Below are 25901 nucleotides of genomic sequence, written 5' to 3' on the forward strand. Positions count from 1 at the left end.
CTTGGCTACGGTTATTAGGAAGTATACCTGGGAAAGTGTCTTCTTCCTCGTATATTTAGGGCCTAATATCTATTTAGAACAGAACAATAGCTGTTCTGTTTTAATGGTTTATAAAATACAGAAACGTGTCAACTGAATGAGATCATATGTTGTAGACAGGCACAGAGTACACTTATATGAATCATGGCTTGTTGGAAGAACTAGACATCATCAGAAAGAGATGAAGTTTCCATCAAAAGAAGTCTCCACTGACCTTAGTGTACAGTCGTGTGAGGTAGAATAAGTAAGCCAAACGAGACGAACAACAAAACCTTAAAACTCCAGATTCAGGTATAATAGGTAACAAATTTTAGCTTGACTGTGGCACACAAGATTAGACGAGACTGAAACAATGAGGTCAAGTTATATTATAGGTATAATAGGTAACAAATTTTAGCTTGACTGTGGCACCTCAACTGGTTTGTTTGCTTTTCCATTCACTTGTTTGTATCTTTCTCATCAGTCTCACATTTGAATTTAATCTCTTCATTAGGGACAAGGAATCGGAGATGATTGAAAAGATTGCTAGAGATGTCTCAAACAAGCTAAATGCTACAGTCTCTAGGGATTTTGAAGACATGGTTGGTATTGAAGCCCACTTGGAGAAGATGCAGTCTTTGTTACATTTAGATGATGAGGGTGGAGCTATGTTTGTTGGAATCTGTGGCCCTGCTGGCATTGGTAAGACTACCATTGCCAGAGCTTTACATAGCAGGCTCTCTAGCGGTTTTCAGCATTCTTGTTTTATGGAGAATCTTAGGGGAAGCTGTAACAGTGGTGGTCTTGATGAGTATGGATTGAAGCTGCGTTTACAAGAGCTACTTCTTTCCAAGATTTTTAACCAGAATGGTATGAGGATATACCATTTAGGTGCAATAAAGGAAAGGTTATGCGACCTAAAAGTGCTTATTATTCTTGATGATGTGGATGATCTAAAGCAGCTTGAGGCTTTGGCTGATGAAACTAACTGGTTTGGTGATGGAAGCAGGATTATCGTAACCACGGAAGATCAAGAGCTTTTGAAGCAACATGACATCAACAATACATACATTGTGGATTTCCCAACTCAAGTTGATGCTCGTCAGATCTTCTGTAGGATTGCATTTAGACAGCTCTCAGCACCCCATGGATTTGAAAACTTGTGGAAAGAGTAGTAAATCTTTGTAGCAACCTTCCTTTGGGTCTCCGTGTCATGGGTTCATCTTTACACAGAAAGAAAGTAGATGACTGGGAAGCTATATTGCAGAGGCTAGAGAATAGCCTTAATCGAGATATCGAAGGAGTACTTAGAGTCGGCTACGACAATTTACATAAGGATGATCAGTTCTTATTTCAGCTCATTGCATGCTTCTTCAACTACCAAGACGAATATCGTGTGAAAGCAATGCTCGGTGAAAGCAACTTGGATGTTAGACTCGGGTTGAAAACTTTGGTGTACAAATCTCTCATACAAAAATCCGCAAAAGGAACAATAACGATGCACAAGTTATTACAACAAGTGGGCAGAGAAGCGGTTCATTTACAGGAGCCTAGGAAACGCCAAATCCTAATAGATGCTCACCAGATTTGTGATGTCCTCGAAAATGATTCTGTAAGTTTTCTTCTTTTAAATGCTTCAGAGATGTGATTGGGGGCTAATATTTTATTTTATTTTGTTTTGGAATAAACGTTTTAGGATAGTACAAGTGTGATGGGTATATCCTTTGATACATCCACAATCCCAAACGGAGTGTGTATAAGCGCACAAGCTTTTAGAAGAATGCGTGATCTTCGGTTTCTCAGCATCTACGAGACAAGACGTGATCCAAATGTTAGAGTGCATTTACCTGAGGACATGAGTTTTCCACCTCTTCTAAGGTTATTACACTGGGAGGTATATCCAGGAAAGTGTCTTCCTCATACTCTTAGGCCAGAACATCTTGTGGAACTCTCTTTTGTCCACCGTTGGGTTTAAATTTAGAAATTATCATTATACTCTCTCCGTTTCATAATATATATAATGTTTTGGTTTATTGCACGAAGATTAATAAAATTACATTCTTCTAGAAAGCACTTTTAAAGATATTTAAAATCATTTAACTAATTATAGAAAAGACCGTAAATCTTATTGGTTGAGCAGTTTCTAATAAAGTTAAAGTTAACCTTAAAATCTCAAAACTTAATATAATTTAAAACAATATAAACCTTCTAAAATATCGTATAATTTGAAACGGATGGAGTATATTTTAAAATCGAATCTATCATGTGTTGAAGATCTTTTGTTTTACATTCAGCCCCTAACAAATCTCAAGAAGATGGATTTGTCCGGTCTCTGAGTTTGAAGGAAGTCCCAGATCTTTCAAATGCTACACATCTCAAGAGATTAAATCTAACAGGTTGCTGGAGTTTGGTAGAGATTCCTTCCTCTATTGGAGATCTTCACAAACTAGAGGAGCTGGAGATTAATGTATGTATAAGTCTACAGGTTTTTCCGAGTCACCTCAACTTGGCATCTCTTGAAACACTAAAGATGGTAGGATGCTGGCAACTGAGAAAAATTCCATATGTTTCGACCAACATCAAATCCCTCGTAATCGGAGACACAATGCTAGAAGAGTTTCCTGAATCAGTTAGGCTTTGGTCTCACCTTCAGTCCCTCAATATATATGGCAGTCTCCTTACAGTGCCACTTTTGCAAGAATTCTCCCTTGCTACAGTTGAGAGGATTCCAGATTGGATCAAAGATCTTAATGGGTTGAAGTTTCTTTATATAGCTGTCTGCCCAAAACTTGCATCACTGCCAGAGCTCCCTCGCGAGCTCCAACAACTTATTTTCTCTACTTCCCCAACTGCTTCAAGTTGTGCCTAGAAGCGAAGAGAGTAATTACACAGCAATCATTTAGAGTATACTTTCCAGGAAAAGAGATGCCTGCAGAGTTCGATGGTCATCGATCATTTGGAAGTTCCTTGACCATCCGTCCGGCTATCTGCAAGTTTAGGATTTGCCTGGTGCTTTCTCCTAAACCGGATATGGAAGAAGCTTATTTCAGATTACTGTTTCGCATACGCGCAAAAGGTTGTCCCAGTGATGAAGACATGCTTTGGTTAGATCTCCCTAAAATCCGAGGGGAACATCTATTTATATTTTACGCTGTTTGTTGAACAGCACGAGGAGATGGTGTTCAAATTCAGCACCTCATCCCATGAAGTCGACGTTGCTGAATGTGGTGTCCAGGTCTTGACAGATGAGTCTTGTTCAGAACAAGTGTCTGAAGACGGCGAAGATGTTCTCTCTGATGATAAGAGCAATGGATGTGATGAACCCAGAGTAAAGATCTTTATACAATGTTTCTTTCTCTAGTTTTTACTTTCGTTTTGAGTTTGATTTCAAGTCTAATTTTGTATAGATTCCTAAAGAAGCATTAAAACTTGACTATTTGACTTTTGTTTGTATTGAACTTTCTATCTATCTACCCATTAGATAGTGGCAGTGCTCACCAGTAGTAATTTCACCCGTTTAAAATTTTGTTCATCATGGATTCATGCATACAGCTGCAGGCTACATGGTGACTTTGCCACAAATGCTCTTGTTGTCTCGAGTTTCTTATTGATTGAAAATCCAATCCTCTTGGTGATAAGGAATCGGGAAACTGTGTTAGATCGTAAGTTGATAACGTAAGGATCCATCAAATTCTCGAACTTGAAAAATAACATACGGTGTCTACTTGCGTGGACTTCCTCTTGCAAATAGTTTATCACTAGATGAATTGTTAGTAAAATAACTATGGTGAATGTTCCTTCTTTCAACTTGATATAAAATAAAAACACCATTCGTTGGAAACAAAGTTCATAGCATAAAAAGAAAAACATGTGACGCTCAGGATCAGTTTATATATGATAATTCGGAGTTATGAGTATAATTGTCTTTAAAAATGATTGATTCTTGATATGTCTCTCAAGCAGACAAGCTCTTAGAGGCAATCTCAAATACATTTTCAGATAACCCATTAGCTGACATTTGTGAATAGCAAGAAACAAACGTAGTGAACAAGAAAACTTTGTTTTTATTAAACGATTTCGACTTAGCTTAATGACTGACACATTACATCATTTTATACTACTCTTAGATCTTATCCCTTCAGTCAAACGTCAGCACATGATTTGACATCTGTTTAGGCAACAAAATCTGTTGGTTGTAACAAAACCCTGAGCTGGCTTTATCATACAACGGTCACGCAAGAGTTGTGTGTTGACTGCTTATACAGAACACTACAAGGACATGTTTTTGGGCTGAGACAGAATAACGGTCCTCTTCTTTTCACATGTTTGGCCTTTGTCTGTAGGCCCGTCCAACTTCAGTGTTGCTTTTACACCCCTTCAAATTTGGTGTAGGAGGCACAAACACACCAAGTTTGCTTCTCCATTTAAAAAACGGTTCCTGAGACAAAGATTTTGTAAAGATATCCGGAAGCTGCAATGTAGCAGATATATGCTTAACCTCTAGTGATTTGAGTGCCACCCAGTGGCGAAGCCACGTTATAGGGTCTGGGTGCAAGTGCACCCGTAATTATATCAAAATCGAAACTTTTGCATATAAAAACAGTTAAGTTTAGGTAGCTACTATGGTAAAAGGGCGCATATGCACCCCCACTTTCTTAGGTTCGATGCTTGCCAAATGCATTTTTTATCTTTTACTTGCAATAGTGCACCCAGTACTTAAAAAGTCTAGATTCGCCCCTGGTGCCACCCTTTCACATACATAGTGATAGTCGATATTAAAATGTTTGGTCCTCTTGTGAAACATTGGATTAGCAGTGAAACACAACCGACAAGTTATCACATAGAAACAGAGGAGTTTTTTGTTGTTGTAGACCCATTAGCTTTAGGAGATTTTGAAGCCAAACAATCTTAGAGACTGCAACAGACATAGTCCTATACTCAGCTTCAGTAGATGACCTAACAAATGTAAGATTGGAACAAAGAGAAGTAATATGAACACGAGTTGATATTTCCCACTAGTGCACCATGGATCGGTCAAATGGCTGTTGCAACATATCAATCCAACATACAAGACATCAATAATCGAGAAAATATTATTAGAACAGTAACTGATTCAACATGAACTTTATATGGCATTTTAGATCCGACCCATATTTATTTTTGGTTGATCCTATCTATTATATCTTGAAAACAGGCAAACTCTGTTTTGTAATTTGTTATGAGAATATTTTTTGGGAGCGTACAGAGAAACGATTTAACCTTAATATTTGAGAATTAAGATTTAACCTTTTAATGGAATCACAAAGGTAAAGAGACACCAGTTCATTATTGATCTGTTTCAGCAAATCATATCCGCAACAATATGCAATTGCGGCCTAGAACCATAGAAGAAAAAAAAACTCTTAACAAATAGCTTTTTGTGTAAAAGAGAGAGAGAGTAAAGAACCCCTTTTAGCCTCTAATTGGCTAATGCCTTTACAGCTTTCTCTGCTGCATCATCCAAATCATCAGCTGTTATGAGTTTCATTCCACTTTCCTTGAGGATTCTCTTTCCTTGTTCAACATTTGTTCCTTCTAGACGAACAACCACTGGAACTTTCAATGAGACCTATCAAGGAAAGACTCGATCAATTAACTATTAATGTAAATATGATGAAAATATGAATGCTTCATTTTGCTCACCTCTTTAGCAGCATTCACAATTCCACTAGCAATCACATCACATTTCATTATCCCGCCGAATATGTTCACCAATATTGCTTTCACTTTATCGTCCGATGTCAGTATCTTAAACGCCTCCACCACCTGTTATTATTATCACAGTCTTTGGTTAAACTGGTTTAAAATCTACAAGCTTGATAATCAGAGAAACTATGAAGAACATATTTTCATTACCTGGTGTTCAGAAGCGTTTCCACCAACGTCAAGGAAATTTGCGGGAGTCCCACCGTGCAGTTTGATGATGTCCATGGTTGCCATGGCCAATCCCGCACCATTCACCATGCAGCCAATCTCTCCATCTAAACCGATATAGTTCAGGTCTACTTTTGCAGCTGCCACCTACGAGATGCGACACACACTTTCCTTCATCAAGTTTGATAATTAAAATTAAAAGTGTAACAGAAATTTTGATTATAACCTTTCTGCTTTATTTAACCTTGACTGTTACATACACATTATCTTATGCACGATGCAAGAGACAGAGAATGGACCATACCTCACGTGGATCCTCCTGTGTTGGATCACGGAGGGCAAAAATGTCTTTCTGACGGAAAGCAGCATTATCATCAAAGTTCAACTTAGCATCAGCAGCTACCAATTGATTAGTGGATGTCTCAGCGAGAGGGTTGATCTAACAGAGAAAAGTAAGGGTTTCAACAAAAGATACTGAACTTGTGCATAATAAACAAGACAGAGAGAGAGAGAGAGAGTACTGACTTCCAACATTGTGCAGTCAGTCTTGCGGAAGAGTTCGTATAGCTTCTTCACTTGTTCAATCGAATCTTTTCTGTCAGCAGCTTTTGGAGCCAGACCATCGACAACCTTAGCAGCATCCTCATCTGTAATTCCTGCAAATACATCGATCGGTACCTACACCAAAACCATGAAATGAGGGTTCAAAATGGCTCACCCAGGAGGATATATCTGGTGAGATGAAACACAAATCAAACCTTAATAATCATGTCAGGGAACTTCTCAGCAAGATCTTCAATGCTGGTACCACCCTTCTTACAGGCAATTATAAGCTGAAAAAAAGTGTTACAGAGATTACTGACAAGTGTGAGCAAGATCATTGTAGAGAAACGGATTGCAATTTTATTATTCGGGGAAGCATACCGGTCCAGCAGATTTACGGTCGAGGATAATGGAAAAGTACATCTCATTGACGAGTGACAACTTCTCACACAAGTAGACCTGCTCAAAATATAGGATTCAAAACCACTGAGCAAAACTACAAAATGCTAAATCAGTGACAAGAAGTATGATCTTACAAATACAAACCTTGCTGACTACTTTGCCTTGAGGACCAGTTTGTTTGGTGACGAGCACTTGTCCAAGCATCTTCCCTACAAAAGAAAAAGATAATAATAACCTGAATCGGATCAAGAAACTCTCAGATATCAAATCGAAAAAACAAGAAAGCGTGCGTGGACAAGTTACCAGCAATATCTGGAACCTGATCACGGTTGACAATGTGAACACCACCCTTAAGGCCACTCTTGAAAGTGCCAAGACCTCTTCCACCAGCCAAGATCTGGCTCTTAACTACCAACTGTGTATGTAACACACGATCCAATGAGGCAGAGGCAAACTACTGAATGAAAAGAGTCAAACTTTAGCAAACACAACAGTACCTCGGTTTCGTTAGGGAAAACTTGTTGGATAGCGTTTTTAACTTCATCGAGAGAAGAAACAGCGACTCCCTTTGGAACATTAACTCCGTATTTACCCATCAGCTCTGCTCCCTGAGAAGATAAACACAGGTGATTCAATTCAGATCGTGCCCAAATTCGCATTCGCAAGCACTTGGGAAAAGCGAATCTAGTGAGAAAAAAAGAGAGAAGGAGAATGAACCTGATACTCGTGGATGTTGAGACGGCGGAGCTGTTGGTGCTGCCATTTGCCGGAGACGGAGAGAGATCTGGACACGAGCTTGTTCACCAATCCCCTCATCCTTTTGATTTTGTCGTCTTACGAAGAAATGAATATCAAAATCAATCAATCGCCCGAAGAGAAGAGAAATATAGAGAGAACAGTCGCAGCGTTGACGGAGTCTAGGGTTTTTAATTTTCTCAAATGATCGGATCGATCTTTCTTAAGAAATAAAAGTATTTCATTTATTTTTCTAAGAAAAAGAACATTCCATAAATATACAATACATATGTATACTTTGTTTTTTCCACACAAAAAATTACAATTAAATAATACTTTAAGCCAATCCCCGACTTTTCCATGTAATTTTAGCTAATTTTATTTTGAAAATATACATAGATCTTCTCATAACCCGGTTTCGGATCGATTTCAAATTTTTAGATATTTCGGTATAGAGATATAAGATTCGTTCGAATTTTATATACATGAACACCCAAACCTAATTATTCTAGTCATTTGTTGTATAACTAGTGTCTTTCTTTCGTCACACAAGTGTATAGGTCTATGCCAGGGTTTTCGTATCCGATCTAGACCTGTGGTTGAAACGGTAAATCTGGTGGCACATAAATAATTCAGTTAGATTTATCGAAAAATTCCTTAATTAAAAACCTGATAAATTTCAATAAAAATCCAAAAAATCTGACACTAACTTTTGACCCGACCCCGTTTGATCCGGTAAAAAAATAAATTTGATAATATTCCTAAAATATTTTGATTAAACTTTTCATGTACTTTTTAATATTAAAATTGATTAATTGAGTACTTATTTAGGTTTTGTTTACTAATATAGATTTTCAGATATTTTTGAATTTGTTTTTTCTTATCTTTCAGGGTTTTGATTTTTTGGGTATTTATTCAAGTTTAGATCAAATTTGAATAATATTTGATATTCAAACTATTGTCATACATGATACATTCAAATATTTTTACCGATCGAATCATATATATATATTTCAGTCTTTCGGTTGGATCCTATTCAGATCTCAGATCAATTAGCATTTGGCATGTCTACAAATGTAATTCAATTGGTTTTGGGTGTGTAATTTGGATGTTAGATAGGAGAATTGGTGTTGGATCAGTGAAGATGGGTCATACACATGATGGACTAATATTTATTTGGAGTCATTTGTTAAGTTATTGTTTTCTAGATAATATTGATACATACAATTTGGAAAAATATTATTCTTATATTCAGAGCTTTTTTTTTTGGTCAATGTTCAGAGCTATTTATAAAAGGGCAATTCTCTTAAATAATTTTTTTAAACTTTTTATCATAAAAATAGCCATCAAAGTGAAAATGACCAAAATAGCTCTTTTTTATTTCGCAAATTTTAATTTTAATTTTTGTATTTTTAAAATTATGAAACCATATCTTCAAGACTCCAGCTTTTAACTCTAAATTCTAAGTCTATATTAGTTAACCTTAAGGTACAAATGTATTTTTACTTTTTAAAAAATTTATTTTGGTCATTTTCTACTTTAAAAGTTATTTTGTGAAAATAAATTAAAAAGACTATCCTGGGAAAAATTTCTCTTTATAAAATCAATGAGATTTATAATGCAATATGAAAATTAGAATTGTATACAAAATGACAGTTTTGCACGATGTTAAAATTAGAAAATCCAGTATAAAAGATAAATTTTCTGATTGAAAATCTGTCACAAGGTAAATTTTTAAAGAATGCATCATTAAATTAACATCTTAATTTCTATTGTTTATAGTGGTGATGCATAATTTTATGTAATAATTTTTTTAGAGAAGTTTTGTAATGATTTTGTAAACTAGTTTTGGTATTAGTGATTTTTTTTTGCTTGGTGAAAAATCATCTATTTTATATAAAATTGAAATATTGACATTAGGTATCTTCATTTGATTTTCATTTCAGTTTTTTTAGTTTCTTCTAGGTTCAGCTTTTTTTTTTGCTTTCGCTTTTTTTGATTTTACAGATATAGGTACCATTCATATATCCATATCTATTCTATTAAGATCGAAGTACAAAATAATACTTGTTTATTGTTAAGTAGGTTCTTACAGATTTTTATTCATTTTTGACTATTTCTAACTAGTTCATCTATTATTTTCATTTAAGTATTTTATTACATTTTTTACATTCATTTTTCACTCTTTCAAATTACTTCATTAACAATATTCTTATGAATTTGATGTCAATGATTTTACGTATAAACCATAACAATTTCACTTGTCATTTAAATGAAATTACTCCATTAGTGAAGAACTCAAACTCGTTAACAAAATTGTTTTTCTTTGTTTATATAATTAGTTAGACGTGGACATTCATGTATACGTTCAAATATAGATTGGTTTTTATGGATATCATGTTTTTGAATTTTAAAATTAAACTATGTTTAGATATTATAAATTTTCGGATAGGGTTTGAGCTGGATTCTTCCGAGTCCGAGTAAATTTTTAAGAAACTTAATATCAAAATAACCTATATGTTTAAAATGTCACTAAGATCTAATGTCTGCTCTTCACTTGTGCTGATGATTTCAAGTAGTAGAGGTGATAAGGAGAGGTTATTTTGTATTAGATATGCATTTCAAGCTGCAGTCTATGCAATTTGGAGAGAAAGAAATAGGATCAGACATGGGGAAAAGCCAATGCCGCTGTCTATCATCAAGAAGCTCACGGATAAGGGTGTTAGAAACAGGCTCAGCCTGATGAGAAGGAATGGAGGAAGGGGTATGGTGGGAGCTCTTCAATTTTGGTTCCAAACAAGAGTATAGGAATTATATGAGTAGTTAAGGTTGCTGGAAGTTTGTATTAATCAGGTCCACACTTAGTTGTAACAAGGCTTTTTAATTGAATAAAAATTTAACATTCTTTCAAAAAAAAAAAAAATGTCACTAAGCAATTTATAAAAAAAAATAAAAATTTAACATCCGAACGGGCACGCGAGTTAAACTCTAGTATTTATGAAAGACACATACAAAATCACAGTGACACAAATTTTGTTTCTGCAACTGTCCTCTACCATCTTTTTCACCTTTCATGAATTTACTGAGGCTAACTAAATGTAACCTACAGATGACTTCCAGTTTGGAGAGGTTACCAATGGTAAGTCACTCTCTTGAAACTTGAACAATAATAATTGGATATAACAAAGTGTTTCCTAGTCCACACAAAATATAGCACAAAGAAACTTATGTGAAAAATCTGTTTTAAGAGGCAAATAAAGTGGACACTTGTAAGTTGTGAGTTGAATCTTCCCTTTGTCTCACCCGTTTGCGTGTGTGTTGTGTGTGGCCACTAATATAGCAAAAAAAAAAAGAGTACGTTGGTAGGGAAGAGCCAGACACAAAGAGAGGGCGAGATCTTATCCCATGGCGGCTATTGCTAGTCTCCAAGCAATTCATCTCAAATCTGGACGACGTGGCAGCATCCGATGTGGGATCGCGGAGCCGAGCGGAGAGCCAGCTCCGGTGGGGCAGAAGACAAGATACAACGATGGCTTGGCTGAGAGAGTGTTCATGGGGCTGTTCGCGAGGAAGATGGACAAGTTTGGTGGCTCAAAGAAGAAGAACGAAATAAAGGAGAAAGGGCTTTGGGACTATGACTACGAGAGCTTCGTAGAGGTTTCAAAGAGAGTGATGCAAGGACGAAACAGGTCTCAGCAGCAAGAGGTTGTGAGAGAGGTTCTTCTCTCAATGCTTCCTCCTGGCGCTCCTGAACAGTTTAGAAAGCTCTTCCCGCCGACGAAATGGGCAGCAGAGTTCAATGCAGCTCTTACAGTGCCTTTCTTTCACTGGTTGGTTGGTCCTTCTCAGGTCATAGAAGTGGAAGTGAATGGTGTGAAACAGAGAAGTGGCGTTCGTATAAAGAAGTGCAGGTATGCTATTACTACTACTACTACTTGTTCTTGTCATGTTCAAAATTGTTGTAGGCTTTTAGCTCATACTGTTGATATTGAAGGTATCTGGAGAGCAGTGGGTGTGTAGGAATGTGTGTGAATATGTGCAAAATCCCAACACAAGATTTCTTCACCAATGAGTTTGGTCTCCCACTCACCATGAACCCAAGTAAAGTAATCTCTTTCTCACCATCTAATCTCTTCTTCCTCTACATAATTGCCCATTGTCTCCATTTTCTGTTTGTAGATTTTGATGATATGAGTTGCGAGATGATATACGGACAAGTGCCTCCGTCCTTTGAGGATGATCCAGCCACCAAACAACCTTGTTTAGCGGACATATGTACGTCTTACAAGTTGTCAGATTGCATTGATGTATCTAGTGTGTAATCAATCTAATTAACACATGATGATGTTGCTTATCTGCAGGTTCTATAGCCAATCCGAGCTCCCCAATCTGCCCTAAACTACAGGCATGAACACCATTGGATCAGCCAGATGTGCTATTTCCAGTAGATATATATACATTACATACGTTTCACAAACACATACACATAAAAGTCAACAATGTGGAGAGTTTGATACTAGTTAGTATTATTCTGTACTTCTATGCTGGTTGAGTTGTGAAATTATCCGATAAAAATACACACACTTGAGATTACTCATCTCCATCACAAAAGAGCGTTGAACATAGTCCTTTTGATAGTTGATAGAGAGATAAATTAACAGATGAGGCATTAATGTCAAAGAGTATTTTAAAATATTAGTTTTTGAAGTAGATTGAAGGTGTAAAGCCGTAACTCAGTTTTAAATCTAACTTTCTTTATATACAACCGTAATTGCAGATGAATGATTAATGATTATAAAAAATCAATCAATTAAAATTAGGAATTGATATGTAATTTAATTTGTCTAATCAGAATAATCTAACTTTTTTATATGCAACCGTAATTACCGATAAATACTTAATCACTTAAAAAGACAATCAATGAAAATTTTGAATTGATATCTAATTTAATTTGTCCAAGCGGACTAATAATTTTTTTCAAATTCAACATAATAACATACGTAGCTAACCGGTTAAGGCTATAGCTTAATACATTTTTTTTTATATTCAATATAACTATACCTATAATGAGTTTATATATGTGAGGTTGATATAAAAAAAATAACATATGACCATTGGACAATAAGGACTTCTGAAATAAGAAAATTAATACAAACCATACAGATCAAGCAGTTATATAGCTCCTTCTACATTTTGAAGATATTAAAATTGCTTTATAGTTGATATCATTTAAGTGGGACGAACCTTCTTACTTATACAAAAACAGATTTGTACTTGAGATTTTTATATTCTCAAAGATGATAGGCGTTTTGAGCTATATTCGATTTTTATTTGTACTTATATTATAAAGATGATAGGCGTTTCAAGATAGATGAGAAATATTTCTTAAACTAAAACCTGTGTTATACTATTTTTACTAATATATTTGTATCTACTTGATGGATATAGAAACATAATTAAAGTGATTACGAAATCAATAATAAAAATATTTTTTATTAATACGAAGGAGGCCGCGTGAGAAATGGGTAATGAATGATCAAATGAGTTATCAGTTATTTAGATAGGAGTCATATAATATATTATGTTAAGCTATATTGTAATGAATAATGGCATATAAGTAATTAGTCTAATGAGGAGAGGGTATTTAATTAAAGGGTGTGAGAGTGATTCTAGTGTTGACACCTAAAAAATGACAATTTTGTTAATAACACACGAGGTCAAGGTTAGTTTAAATTAATGCTCCTCAAATAATATAAAAGGGATAGTAGATTCAATGAAAAAAAATAGATTTCATTTTATACTTTGTAGTATGCCAATTCTTTTTTCTGTAGAACAAAATATGAAATTAAGATTTAAACATTTTTTTGTTAGCAACTTAAAAGACTCATACAGACTAAGATTTAAATATTTTTAGAACTGAAAAAAATACCACTAAGTTGATATAGGTATTTTATCAAATTTTTTGTTTGTAAAATTATTTATTATTTTTTAATTTTTTTTGTAAAACTATTTATTTAATTTTTTTTTTAAAATACTAAAAAGTATTAGAAGCAAAAATGATATAAAATAGAAACTAGCATAATGGAACATATTTACCATTTTTATAGTTACCATTTTTTTGTCTAAAACAATCATTTTTCCTTTTTTTTATTTTTAAGAAAAGAGTCGGCATTCTCGAAGATCGGACTTTGAAGTTTGAACCAATCAAAACCCGCGTATGCTAAATTGTAGGTGTCCACACAAAAATAGAAGGAGAGTTGAAAGTCAAAGTTATTGATTATTCAAAGAAAGTGATTTGATTTTGAAGTTTCTTCGTTGAAGAGATAAAATTAAAGAGAAAGAAGAGTGAGTGAGGGAGACGATAGAGAAAGTTTGAGTTATCAATTTAAAGGTTTCCGCGTAAAGAATATCTCTCAGATCTAACTGACTTTTCGATCTATACCTTCTTTGCTTACTGATTTTAGGGTTTTTGGATCCTTTCTAGCAAGCAATGGCGGATAAGGCCGAGAAGATGAAGCTCCGCCAGGATTACCGGAACTTATGGCACTCCGATCTCATGGGCACCGTCACCGCCGACACTCCCTGTAAATCTCCCTCTCTCTCTCTCTCTTTCCCTTTTTGGATTTCTCTATCTTAATCAAAGAAATTGATTTTTCCTTGTGCAGATTGTTGCTTGGCGTGTGTGTGGTAAGTTGTTTGCTCTATATCCAATTAGAGTTTTGCTCTCGAAGTATATATATATATTCGTACTCCAGTTATCTTCGTTTTAGCAATCAAAGTAGTAAATACTGAAGAAGACTAGTGCATGTATCTCTTTATGTTTTAAGAAACATTTGATTATTTGCTTGTGTAGTGGACCGTGTGTTTCTTACTTGCTTCGGAGAAGAGCGCTTTACAATGACATGTCAAGGTCTCAACTAGTTTCTTTTCTATGTACATTATTGTTGGTTGATTAAAAGACTTTAGCTTCTTCCTTTTGCTAAAATTTTGTGAGTCTTTCTTTTGTGGAAGGTATACCTGCTGTGCTGGATACATGCCTTGTAGTGGGAGGTGTGGTGAAAGCAAATGCCCTCAACTCTGCCTTGCCACCGAGGTCTCACTTCTTTTTTTTGTGAACAACATGAAACGTCAAAGCCCTTTTTTTAAGAAATATTGCCTGGCTTGATGTGTTCTGTATTTGGATTGCTTTGCTCTTTCCATTTGAATCGGAGATTACATTATCTTCGAAATCCTTACTAATGAACTTGGCTTGTCGAACTTGCTGGCATGAGTAGTCAGCTTGCGATAATTCAGTTTTAGATCTCCTGATGATCCTTTGATTCGATATTTGTTTTAAGCAACGTGTAATTGTGATATTCAGGTTTTCCTCTGTTTCGGAAACTCTGTGGCCTCTACTCGCTTTCTTCTGCAGGATGAATTCAACATCCAGACTACAAAATGCGACAATTGCATTATTGTACTCTCCTTTCTCTTCTTCTGCTTTAACTTGTTTTAACACAGAATGCATATCTGTGTGAATCAAGACAAATCTCATCATTGGCGTTTTGCAGGGATTTATGTTCTGCCTAAGCCAAGTCGCTTGCATATTCTCTATTGTTGCTTGCCTCGTTGGTAGTGATGAGCTCTCTGAGGCTTCTCAGATACTCTCTTGCTGTGCCGATATGGTCTACTGCACGTATGTATTTCCTCTTTTATCTGATTTTTTTTCTTTCACTTTATCTTCTTAGTATATTAAAGTTTACCCATCGCTAATACTTTAACGCACTGTCTTGGTCTTAATTTTCTTTTGCAGGGTCTGCGCGTGTATGCAGGTATAAGAAAGCGTAATCTTTTAGCTTCTGAAATATCTTTTCTTATGGTATATATAACCAAAGCCCAATCTTATGCTTGCAGACACAACACAAGCTTGAAATGGACAAAAGAGATGGAGTGTTTGGTTCTCAGCCAATGGGCGTGCCACCGGCACAGCAGATGTCCCGTTTTGATCAACCTGCCCCTCCAGTCGGCTACCCTCCCGCATCTTACCCACCGGCTCAAGGCTACCCTCCTGCATCTTACCCGCCTCCCGGTTATCCCCATCATTGAGAAACTTTCAAACCGATATCTTCATATTGTGTGCCAGAGTGTTATTGTTACTGGGTGTTAGTTGTTATATTGTTGTTCAGCTATTTTCCTCAGTTATGTGGTTGCTTTGCAAGTTTTAGTACTCTGGTTTATGCACTAAAACCTTTGGTATCATCTGGTGTGTTGATTTTGTTGGTATTTTTCTCTTATTTATGTGATGACACACAAAAGTGTATAACCTTGATATGCTATATATGTGTGGCTGTATTCCTTTTATCTTTGCATTGTTTGTACTGTGATATCCTTGCAATTGCCTAGCTTAACCAGCCAGTGCAAGTAGGCTACTTACCCCCAGAACGTTCCGGTATTGTTTTGGGCTACTTTCCACGATGACCTATAAAGCGGTAACCTACAAGGTGTTGCCAATTATAAAAGCACATTCTCCCGAAGCTTAACAGATGAGGATACTGATTCTGAGGACTAGTCATGGCATTAACTACCACAAGTTTTTTTTTTGGTAGACTGCAGGAGACGTTAGTCCCCTACTTTTTATTCAAACACAAAACAACTACAAGTAAACATGGCGAGGTCTAGAAACCCCGCTCAAGTCCTCCAACAAAATTGGAACAACAACCTCCGGAATAGTCTCAAAATAGTGCAAACCAAATGGTAAAGAGAACGCATAGGTCGCTAATCCATCGGTAAGATGATTAGCCTCCCTATACACATGAGAAAACTTAACTACCACAAGTTGGAAACTAATGTTTCTTTCTTCTTTATTTTAGGTTATTATCTGTTGGTAGTTGGTACTCTGCTTTGTGTTCTTAACATGAGAATCGGAGTAATATTTTTTTATTTTCTCCAGAACCTGCATTGTCTATATCTAACTAAGTTTAATAGTTTATTATGCTCACTGTAACTTATCTATCTATTTTTTGTAATCCATATGGCGCATGAGGGTGGACGTGGAACCATCGAGGATGGGCTATTGCTTATGAAGTTTATTTAGGTCTTGTAAAAATGGTGAAAATATATTATATCAAAGCTAATGATTCCGTTCATACTGCCTTTAAGTCAAAGTGGGTCAACCACAATAATATTGGAAGAGTTGTCTATCAATTAATTAAACGACTTCTCCCACTAATTTAGAAAATTCAGTGCAGTACGTTTAAAGTGTAAGATATCTTATTCAGTTATGTATAATATCATCAACTGTAACATATAGTTTGAGGAAAATCAACACACTTAAAATAACTAATCAAGGGATATGCTAGTTATATGTTCCATATCGCAGGAAATTGGTAATGATAAAATAATGGAATCTACAAGTTCATATTTCTTCATAATGGTAAGGTAAAATAGTGGAATCTACAATTCTATAGATAATTTTTATTTTTGCGGTATATCTCAAAGCAAAAAATGAGTAGAAGCGTGTGGACTCGTATTGGTTTAGAAATAAATAAGCACACGCACAGACAAGTCCATGTGTGCGACCTGGCGACAGCATATCATATTCCAAAGTTTTCGACACATGCGAAGCTTCTTCGCGTCATGCTCTCTGCCCTCGAACTTTTTGCAGAATTATCTTCATCCAACGATTAAGTTTTGATTCTTCAAAATGAAAAAGTTTAATAAGTCTTTCAGGGTTAGGCACAAATACTCGTTGGCTTATACTCGTCACTCGTCTGTTCCCATCTTGTTTTTTTTTAAGTATTCAGCCTTATTAAGTATATCAAGCAATGGAATCTAGATATTTGCAAGTACAAAAATAAATAACAAATATTAAAATGGTTTTGTTATTATCTGTGTTGTCTATCGAAGATATTTTTGTTGTTATGAAAAGTAAACAGTACATTTTTACAGAAAAATTCATGTTTTCATCATTTCTCTTCTTTATATTATACACAAATATTATAATTAGAATAATTTTCAAATGTAAAAGCAAAATAAACTTTCATATCTATCTTTTTAAATGATATTATTTAATAAATAATTATTAAATACTCAGAAACAGTTGCAAGTATTTGCAAGTATAAGTAATAGAATAAGATAAGTAAACTGCAAGTAACTCATTTTAAAACAAGTACTTAAAATAACAAGTACTCGTTTTTAGTAAGTATAATACAAATATCAATTTCTATTACTCGTATATTGCAAGTCAAATATCAATTATACTGAATATAGCAAATATCCTACTTGTGTCGAGCCCTACTTTCAGCTCATCGTAAAATTTTCAAAAATAAAAACAACAATCCTATTTCAAGTATAAAGTTTACCAAGATGGACCATGATTTATGCTTCAGTTGAAAACTTAATTTTACGGGTACTAATCGTAGGCATTGTTTCCCTGGATTATGGTTCAAACACTTCCGATTATAAATAGTATGAAAACACCCAAATTGTTTCATATATAAGAGCGTGAGTTATAAGAAAAATAGATGAAAACAAATCATTTACTTAGATACTTGGAAAGACATTCTTTTAGTGTTTTTGCATCATGATACATGCAACAAATTTCAAGTTTATGGTTTATGATGCACTTTATTTTCCTATATGTCCCTTGAATTTTTTTTGTGTGAAGAGCATATAGCCTCCTGGAGGCTGCCCCCATCGTTGATTCTTTGCATTATCTTTCTTTGGTTTTGAACTTAACTCTGGGTGCACAAAAAAAAATACTTAACTCTGAGATAAGTCCCATCTATTTTCCGTGAACCAAAAGCAAATAGCTTCATGGGTCTTTCATATGTGGATGGTTATAAAAACCTTAGAATTTTCTTTTGCTATATTTTAACGCGTGATTTACAATTTGCAGTGAGAAATGACTTGAAACCATTTTTAATTATAGGCTTTCTAAATAAATCATACACAATAAAATTAATATATAAGAAATTGGGATATTATAAAATATCATGAAAATGTTTACAATTTTTCATCACTGGACGAAGCATTGTAACGTAACTATTGTTTGATCATTGTTCGTGACATTTTTAATAAAATAAGAAATATTACACATTTGTTGATGAGCAAGTCGACAAAATTAACTTATGTTTCCATCTGACTATTTCAATAAAAGTGAGATGACAAAAAAACTGTGTATGAACAGATTATTTTCATTCAGTAACAAGAAACAAGAGTACAAATTTATAATAAATTAAATTTTAGTTTTTTTTTTCTGAATAGATGATACAAGTTTCTTCCCGAAAAAAAGATGGTACAAGTTTCTTCTTTTTTTTAACTAGCCTGTAACCACTACCTATTTTTAATTTACATCCCTCAGCCACCAAACAAAATACTAACAACAAAGTACTAGTGAACAAAAAAAAAACAAAGTACTAACAAAAGAATAACCTTTATATTAACCATTTCAAGAGAGAGAGAGAGAGAGAAAAACGAAGACCATGTCCTAAGATGATTCAGCGAGAACGTTCACCAAACTTCACTAGATTCAGACCAAAGCTTTTGATTAAACGACCTTTGAAGATCATCAGGTATGAACTGCGTACGACAAAGTGGACACGTCATCTGACTATAATCCATAATCCAACGGTCCAAACATTCTTTATGGAATATATGCCTGCAATTCGTCAGCCGTCGGATCTCATCGTCGTTCTCGAAGTCGTAGAGACACACCGCACAACATTCGGATTCGGGTCGGTTTAGATCCGAGAATTTGACAACGGGCAAGATCTCTCCAGCTAGCAGCGCTGCTGAAAACAAGTTAGAGTCTTGGTTGGTTGAGGTGGTGGAGTTTAGTGGTGGGTCGGGCCATGAAGATGTAACCGGTTCGGGTTCCAAAAAGTCGGGTAGACCAATGAACCAGAAAAGTGTGGAGATTAGTTTTCGTATTAGACCTAAGAAAGAGAGTACGTGAAGAAAGATTTTTGGGAGAAGGATCTCGGAATAGCCCAACGGAAAACCCATTGCTTCGCCGATAGAGAGAGGAAGTGTTAAACAAATAAGAGAGATGAAAAGATAGAGAGGGGTAGGATGTATATATAGTTGGGTGTGTGTGTATATGTACATATCCCTTATATATTAATTGAGGAACATTTCAAAAGATGTAACCTCAATTTTGTATTAACTAAAAGAGGCCCCAATGCATAGGTGGCACTCAATTAGGTAGTCAATTACATTCAGTTGAAAAATAAGTAGGTCCACATTCGATTTTTATATGTTGTTAGATACATAAGTTGGTCAAACTATATGATATAATGATATGATATGATATTTTCTTTCCTTAAATAAAACCTACGGAATTACCATAAATGACTAATATATATATGACAATTAATGAGTTTAATAATAAAGATTTGATAACAATGTATATCTCCTCCATCATTTTTTGTTTAATTTTATATTATTAAAATAAATTAAACAATCAAATTAGCTATAAAAATAAAATTTAGATTTTTTTCGTATATGTTATATTTTGAATTTTTAAAAACGACAATAACTGACTAAAACTATTAAAATTATTATGTTAAAAATTAATGATCAATGGTTTAACATTTTTATTATAAGAAGATACACATGACTTTAAAACCATATGAGTAAAAAATATCATTTAATAATAAAATAAATAAATATATATATATATATATATATATATATATATATATATATTAAACACTATATACCATAAGATTACATAAATATTTTAATATTAAAACTTTCAATGAATTTTCAAGAACATTTATAAATTATAAACTTATTAAAGATTTCAGATTGAAAATTTTGTTATCGATGATTTAAATATTTTGTTATAAAACGATATGAATGATAATAGAACCGTATGATTATAAATTCTTATTTAATAAATAACTATACAAAATATACTATTCCTAGAAAAATAGGTTGGTCCATCTTAACTTATATTACACTTTTTATTAAACTAACTATCGAATTGATAAATAACGTACCAAAAAATGTTTTGCACTTTCATTAAATAAAAGCTACGAAATTACCTAATATGATTAACGTATATGTGAAAATTAATTATAATGAATAATAAATATTTGATAACAATTTTTGTATCTTAGTTCTTTTTTTAATTTTATATTATTAAAATATATTTAAAAATCACATTAAATATATAATAAAAACATTTATAATTTTCTTATATGTTATATTTTGAATTTTTCAAAACGTCTATAAATTATTAGAAATTTGAAGATTCCCACTCTGAAAATTTTGTGATCAATAGATTATTTTTTTTTGTCATAATAAGTTACAAATGATCATAAAATTGTATTAATATGAACTTTTATTTAATATTATAAGAAGATACACATTATTTTAAAACCATATGAGTAAAAAATATCATTTAATAATAAAACATATATATTTATATATATATATATAGATTATACTATATACCATAAGATTACATAAATATTTTAATATTAAAACTTTCAATGAATTTTCAAAAACATTTATAAATTATAAACTTATTAAAGATTTCACATTGAAAATTTTATTATCGATGATTTAAATATTCAGTTATAAAATGATATGAATGATCATAGAACTGTATGATTATAAATTCTCATTTAATAAATGACTATATAAAATATACTATTCTTAGAAAAATAGGTTGGTCCATCTTGACTTACATTATATTTTGTATTAAACTAACTATCGAATTGATAAATAATCTACCAAAAGTTTTTTTGCACTTTCCTTAATTAGAAGCTACGGAATTACCTAATATGATTAACGTATATATGAAAATTAATTATTATGAATAATAAATACTTGATAACAATTTTGGTATCTTAGTTCTTTTTTTTTTAATTTTATATTATTGAAAGATATTAAAAAATCACATTAAATATATAATAAAAACATTTATATTTTTTTCTTATATGTTATATTTGAATTTTTCAAAACGTCTATATATTATTAGAAATTTGAATATTCCCACTCTGAAAATTTTGTGATCAATAGATTATTTTTTTGTTATAATAAGTTACAAATGATCATAAAATATAACGCATATGAATTTTTATTTAATAAATATTCAAACTAAATAATATATATATATATATATATAAACACTAATGATTTAAAACAACAAGATTGGCTGATCAATTTAGTCGTCCAGTTGAAATCTTTCAAAAGTATGTGAAAGACTAAAGTCAAAGTAAATATGGATTTAGAATAGTAGTTATATTTTACTAACCAAATACCGAAAAAAACCGAACCGAACCGAAACCAACCCGATATCCGGATTGAACACCCGTAATCCAAATGAAGCCAAACTATTGTTTCATTCTCCAAAATATAATAAAAATAATAACTTAATCCCGCGCAAGGCGCGGGTCTTATCCTAGTATATTAAATATTATACGTGATTTGTTAATTAATTATTGCTCTGTTAATTTAAGGGCTTATTTGCTAAATAGCCAAAAAAAAAGAAAAATTAGATTTTTAGAAAGAGAGTAGAGAGAGATAGGAAGAAAAAGTAGGAGAGAGAGGGTGTTTTTAGTTAGTTAGTGAATTTTGTTTTTTTTTTGTGGTTACTCGGTGCAATTTCCCTTAATTTAATGGAGTACTCAATAATGTGTTTTTATTTGCTTGTTTTTCTTTGGTATTTAATTATTTTGCTTGATGAGGATCTAGCTAGGAATGTGGCAATGATGTTTCTTTATGTTATAGTAGTATATGTATAGACTACTGACTTGTTTTTGTTCCTACTTCCTATAAAGATAATAGAAATTCAGAAATACTACAGATAATTAAGGTAAGACAGATCGTTAGGTTCATTTCATTCCAGTTTGTCTACACCTATATTGCATTATGCATGCTATATACATGCATTTATATGTCCACTTAATTTAGAGATTGTTTTGGTTACCATTGAAATTAGGATCTTCTTATGAAAATAATTTTATTTTTCAAGAATTTACCTTGAAAATAGGACATCAATGTAAATTACAAAGGAAGTGAATGGTTGGGCTTTATCTCTTTACTTTAGCTTTATTTACTTTTAAATCACTAAATTTTACTAATCATGTTGTAACTTTATTTTTAATAGTTAAAATCTAAATTAAGTTTCTATAAACTTTTGCCAATCATGTTTTATCTTTATTTTTAAAGCTACAGCAAAAAAACTAAAGCAAAATTTTATTAATGTATTTTAGGTAAAAAACCTAAAGCTTTCTTTTATAGGCTGTAGAATCTGTGAATAAAAAAATATCTATAATATCAAATAATTGGATAATCATAATTAAAAACATTTATAAATATTTAATTCAATTTTCAGTGTTGTAAAAATTATTGAAATATTTTAAATAAAATATACATTATTTATCTATCACATTTTAAATAACAATAAACTTTGAGAATTTATAAAAAATATTAATATAAATTATTTAATTCATAAAAAATAATTATTTTATATATACATCACAAATTTCACATATTTTTAAATTTTAAAATATTTACAACCTATAATTTACAGGTACAACAAATTTAGCTAAAACAAAAGTCTCTCGAAAAAAATCTACAGCAACAATTTTACAGCTACAACCAATTTACCTACAATTGAACTTTTATAGCTAAATTTTTAGAGCCACAGTCCAACCAATCACCCAAAAAAAATGAAAATTAGATGGTACTCTTTAAAACTGTACTAGGAAATCTTAGTTAATTCATTTTGGCATGGACAGGGCGAAAATATATTTTATCATATCAGGTGTATTGGATATCACAATGATAAATACCACACATTGAATTCAGTCCAAAACAATCTTGACATGACTAGTAGAGATCATCAATCTACACATACGTCATTTGTTATTATGATTCTTTATTAATTGACTTTTGATAAATATTTTTATGACCTAATATTAACTACGTAGAAAAGTCTTTGCAGTTCTTCAAGTTTGATTTTGATTCCGTTGGTCAGATATACTTCTAGAATACAATATTGATTTACTTAATCAAAATATTTGAGGATCTATTTCTAGAGGGGGGTGGGGGGGTCATATAGGTATCTAACTAAAATGTATGAAAGAGCCGAAGCAGCTCTGACCCACCTCACATCCTCACCATCTTATCCTCCAACATTTCACATTCCGCCATTTTAATTAACACTTTTATACTCAAACACACACACAAAGATATACATTTTTAAACATATATATACATATATTTATATATAAGTTTGTTTATGCATCTATGCATGTAACTTGACCAATATTTTACTGGATATAAATATTTCCAATTGATTGGATTTATATGTTTAATAAGTAGTTGCTTTGTCATACTTTGGAAAAATTGAATCCACCACATGGTAAAGGTTTGAGAGGACAAAAACACCAGGCTATTATTCTCCCACGTACGTTTATCTACATCAAGTTTACCATACACTCATGTTTATATTATGAAGGAACAAGGGTTTATAGAATAATTAAAAAGTGTCACTGTCAGTTTTTGGCGTTAGTAAAGATATTTTAACTGATAAGCCAGCTAAATCCAGCCAAGATTAATCCCTTTTGTCTGGATAATTAATTTAACAACCAAATTTTATTTAAGGAAAACAAGGAAAATCAATTATTTTTCTTTCAAATTAAGAGCTGCAGTGTTCAAAATTTATAGTTTAGACGCAATCTACCTCGGCAATTACATCAATACATACGGGTTTAGGTGTCAACAAAGATTTAACGATCGTTGATGAAGGTACGTCGAAGTTTGATCTATTTTTAGCATACTTTTATTTTTTGTTAACTTATTTTCTTCAGTCTACGTACATGAAAATATCAAAACTCTAAAATTGGGGGAACTAAATAATGTACAAAGACGTCTAATAGATTCAAACTTGTTAGAAACTTCCGGTCCTCTCGTAGCCGACGAGTTAGTAGCTAGTGATATACATACTCTTCATGGATTGGATTATGACAGCCCTAAATTTCTCTCGGCTATTTTGTAAGTTCATATATTCATACTATTCAATCTAATTTCTTAAATCTAAAACCGTCAATATTTGCATTGGTACTCTGGCTTGAACAAATATTGGAGTCATTTTTGTAAAATGTCAATTTTATTTGTACTGTTGTATTATCCATATATATTAATTGAGAATCATTTAAAAAGTTGTAACTTTAAGTTTGTACTAATTAAAAAGTGACATGGTTTAGGTGTCACTTAATTAAGATATCTATTTAGCTTACGTAGCATCTTAAGAATCAATTGAATAAATGTTGGTCCAAATCAAATTATTAGAGAACATTATATTAACCTAAATATAAAAAGTGTGTATTATTTCCTTAAATAAAAGCTACAAAATTACCTAATATGATTAACATATATATGATAATTAATGATTAAGAATAATAAAAATTTGATAACAATTTTTTCATCCTTCTCCATTTTTGTTTCAGTTTTTAAAATGATTTTAAATTACAAAAATAAAGAAACCTTATATGTTATATTTAAAAAAAAAAATAAAAGACTTTAAATACAAAAATGAGGAAACCTTATATGTTATTTTTTTCTATATGTTAGATTTTTTCTTATATGTTATATAATTTTTTAAAACAACTTTAAATTACAAAGATGCAAGTTTACCTTAAGTATACGACTACAAGTATTAAAATGACATGTATCAAGTTAATGGTTGATTTGAAACCTTTCAAAATCATATGAAAGATAAAGTCAAAATAATTCAACTGTGGAAGCAATACTGTTCACTTTTTTCAAGAATGTGTTCGATGAAAAAAATAAGGTTTTTGTGTCATAATTTGTTTAATGTCCAATCCGATCAACCCATGATATATTAATTGTAGTTTTGTTCCACAATTTTTAATAAAAATTGATCTGATCTATCGGGAAAAAAATTATATAATAACAACAAAAAATATTATATATATATAAATAAAATGATCAAATATATAAAAGAAAATATCGATAATATATACAAATAAATTTATATTGCGTAAGGCGCAAATCTTATCCTAATCCTAGTCCTAGTGTACATGTAAAGAGTTTGTTGTATATATATTTTATTTTATGTACGGATATTACTGTAGTGGCAGCATGCTTTGCAGGATTTTAAATTATTATAAGAAAGGGAACAGTAAAAAAAATTAGAAGAATTTTGCTTTAAGTTTTAAAAGTAGAGTTAAACATCTTTAGCTTGAAACTTGTCTGCTAATTCAACGGAAAACTACAAAGTTTATTCCAGTTTTGCATGTCAGAGACTGTCGTTTTGTCAGTACGCGACC

The 25901-nt window shown here is 32.5% G+C and overlaps 4 protein-coding genes and 1 pseudogene across 7 annotated transcripts; 3 read left to right on the plus strand and 2 right to left on the minus strand.

Annotated features, from left to right (window-relative positions):
* Positions 1–548: 548 nt before the first annotated feature.
* LOC106450643 lies at positions 549–3550 on the plus strand (annotated as a pseudogene).
* Positions 3551–5284: 1734 nt separating this feature from the next.
* On the minus strand, positions 5285–7870 carry LOC106450624 (succinate--CoA ligase [ADP-forming] subunit beta, mitochondrial-like). Its single transcript, XM_013892326.3, has 11 exons — positions 7594–7870; positions 7374–7484; positions 7180–7291; positions 7021–7085; positions 6856–6933; positions 6690–6764; positions 6457–6609; positions 6236–6370; positions 5914–6078; positions 5701–5823; positions 5285–5626 (listed from the first exon to the last, which is right to left on the minus strand). Exons 1-11 carry the CDS (start codon positions 7690–7692, stop codon positions 5477–5479), a joined length of 1266 nt encoding a protein of 421 aa, XP_013747780.1. The 5' UTR covers positions 7693–7870; the 3' UTR covers positions 5285–5476.
* A 2930-nt stretch (positions 7871–10800) lies between these two features.
* Positions 10801–12204, plus strand: LOC106450614 (beta-carotene isomerase D27, chloroplastic). 2 transcript variants are annotated; one of them, XM_013892311.3, is made up of 4 exons: positions 10801–11522; positions 11606–11712; positions 11791–11886; positions 11973–12204. In XM_013892311.3, exons 1-4 carry the CDS (start codon positions 11017–11019, stop codon positions 12020–12022), a joined length of 759 nt encoding a protein of 252 aa, XP_013747765.1. In that variant the 5' UTR covers positions 10801–11016; the 3' UTR covers positions 12023–12204. The 2 variants fall into 2 exon arrangements, with proteins under 2 accessions (XP_013747765.1, XP_048595673.1); XM_048739716.1 differs by having other exon boundaries at positions 10893–11522; positions 11606–11886.
* Positions 12205–13771: 1567 nt separating this feature from the next.
* LOC106450591 lies at positions 13772–15951 on the plus strand. Of its 3 annotated transcripts, none has more exons than XM_013892275.2 (9): positions 13772–14002; positions 14096–14195; positions 14277–14298; positions 14465–14521; positions 14623–14704; positions 14972–15067; positions 15162–15286; positions 15404–15422; positions 15505–15951. In XM_013892275.2, exons 2-9 carry the CDS (start codon positions 14102–14104, stop codon positions 15694–15696), a joined length of 687 nt encoding a protein of 228 aa, XP_013747729.1. In that variant the 5' UTR covers positions 13772–14002; positions 14096–14101; the 3' UTR covers positions 15697–15951. The 3 variants fall into 3 exon arrangements, with proteins under 3 accessions (XP_013747729.1, XP_013747745.1, XP_013747738.1); XM_013892291.3 differs by having other exon boundaries at positions 13914–14010; XM_013892284.3 differs by having other exon boundaries at positions 13931–14195.
* Positions 15952–18815: 2864 nt separating this feature from the next.
* Positions 18816–19698, minus strand: LOC106377653 (brassinosteroid-responsive RING protein 1-like). The gene has a single exon (XM_013817917.3). It carries the CDS (start codon positions 19696–19698, stop codon positions 19102–19104), a length of 597 nt encoding a protein of 198 aa, XP_013673371.2. The 3' UTR covers positions 18816–19101.
* Between the last annotated feature and the right edge of the window lie 6203 nt (positions 19699–25901).

The sequence above is a fragment of the Brassica napus genome, chromosome A9 (assembly GCF_020379485.1).
Source record: "Brassica napus cultivar Da-Ae chromosome A9, Da-Ae, whole genome shotgun sequence".
NCBI classification, from domain to species: domain Eukaryota; kingdom Viridiplantae; phylum Streptophyta; class Magnoliopsida; order Brassicales; family Brassicaceae; genus Brassica; species Brassica napus.

What these genes read in the sequence shown, in the direction of transcription:
- LOC106450624 (XM_013892326.3), bottom strand. Translation starts at nt 7,692, where the DNA reads ATGAGGGGATTGGTGAACAAGCTCGTGTCCAGATCTCTCTCCGTCTCC. An exon ending in TCAACATCCACGAGTATCAG is followed by an intron (nt 7,485 to 7,593) that starts GTTCATTCTCCT and finishes TTATCTTCTCAG; the next exon opens with GGAGCAGAGCTGATGGGTAA. An exon ending in TTGTGAATGCTGCTAAAGAG is followed by an intron (nt 5,627 to 5,700) that starts GTGAGCAAAATG and finishes TTTCCTTGATAG; the next exon opens with GTCTCATTGAAAGTTCCAGT.
- LOC106450614 (XM_048739716.1), top strand. Translation starts at nt 11,017, where the DNA reads ATGGCGGCTATTGCTAGTCTCCAAGCAATTCATCTCAAATCTGGACGA. An exon ending in GTTCGTATAAAGAAGTGCAG is followed by an intron (nt 11,523 to 11,605) that starts GTATGCTATTAC and finishes TTGATATTGAAG; the next exon opens with GTATCTGGAGAGCAGTGGGT. An exon ending in ACCTTGTTTAGCGGACATAT is followed by an intron (nt 11,887 to 11,972) that starts GTACGTCTTACA and finishes GCTTATCTGCAG; the next exon opens with GTTCTATAGCCAATCCGAGC.
- LOC106450591 (XM_013892275.2), top strand. Translation starts at nt 14,102, where the DNA reads ATGGCGGATAAGGCCGAGAAGATGAAGCTCCGCCAGGATTACCGGAAC. An exon ending in CGTCACCGCCGACACTCCCT is followed by an intron (nt 14,196 to 14,276) that starts GTAAATCTCCCT and finishes TTCCTTGTGCAG; the next exon opens with ATTGTTGCTTGGCGTGTGTG. An exon ending in AATGCGACAATTGCATTATT is followed by an intron (nt 15,068 to 15,161) that starts GTACTCTCCTTT and finishes GGCGTTTTGCAG; the next exon opens with GGATTTATGTTCTGCCTAAG.
- LOC106377653 (XM_013817917.3), bottom strand. Translation starts at nt 19,698, where the DNA reads ATGTACATATACACACACACCCAACTATATATACATCCTACCCCTCTC.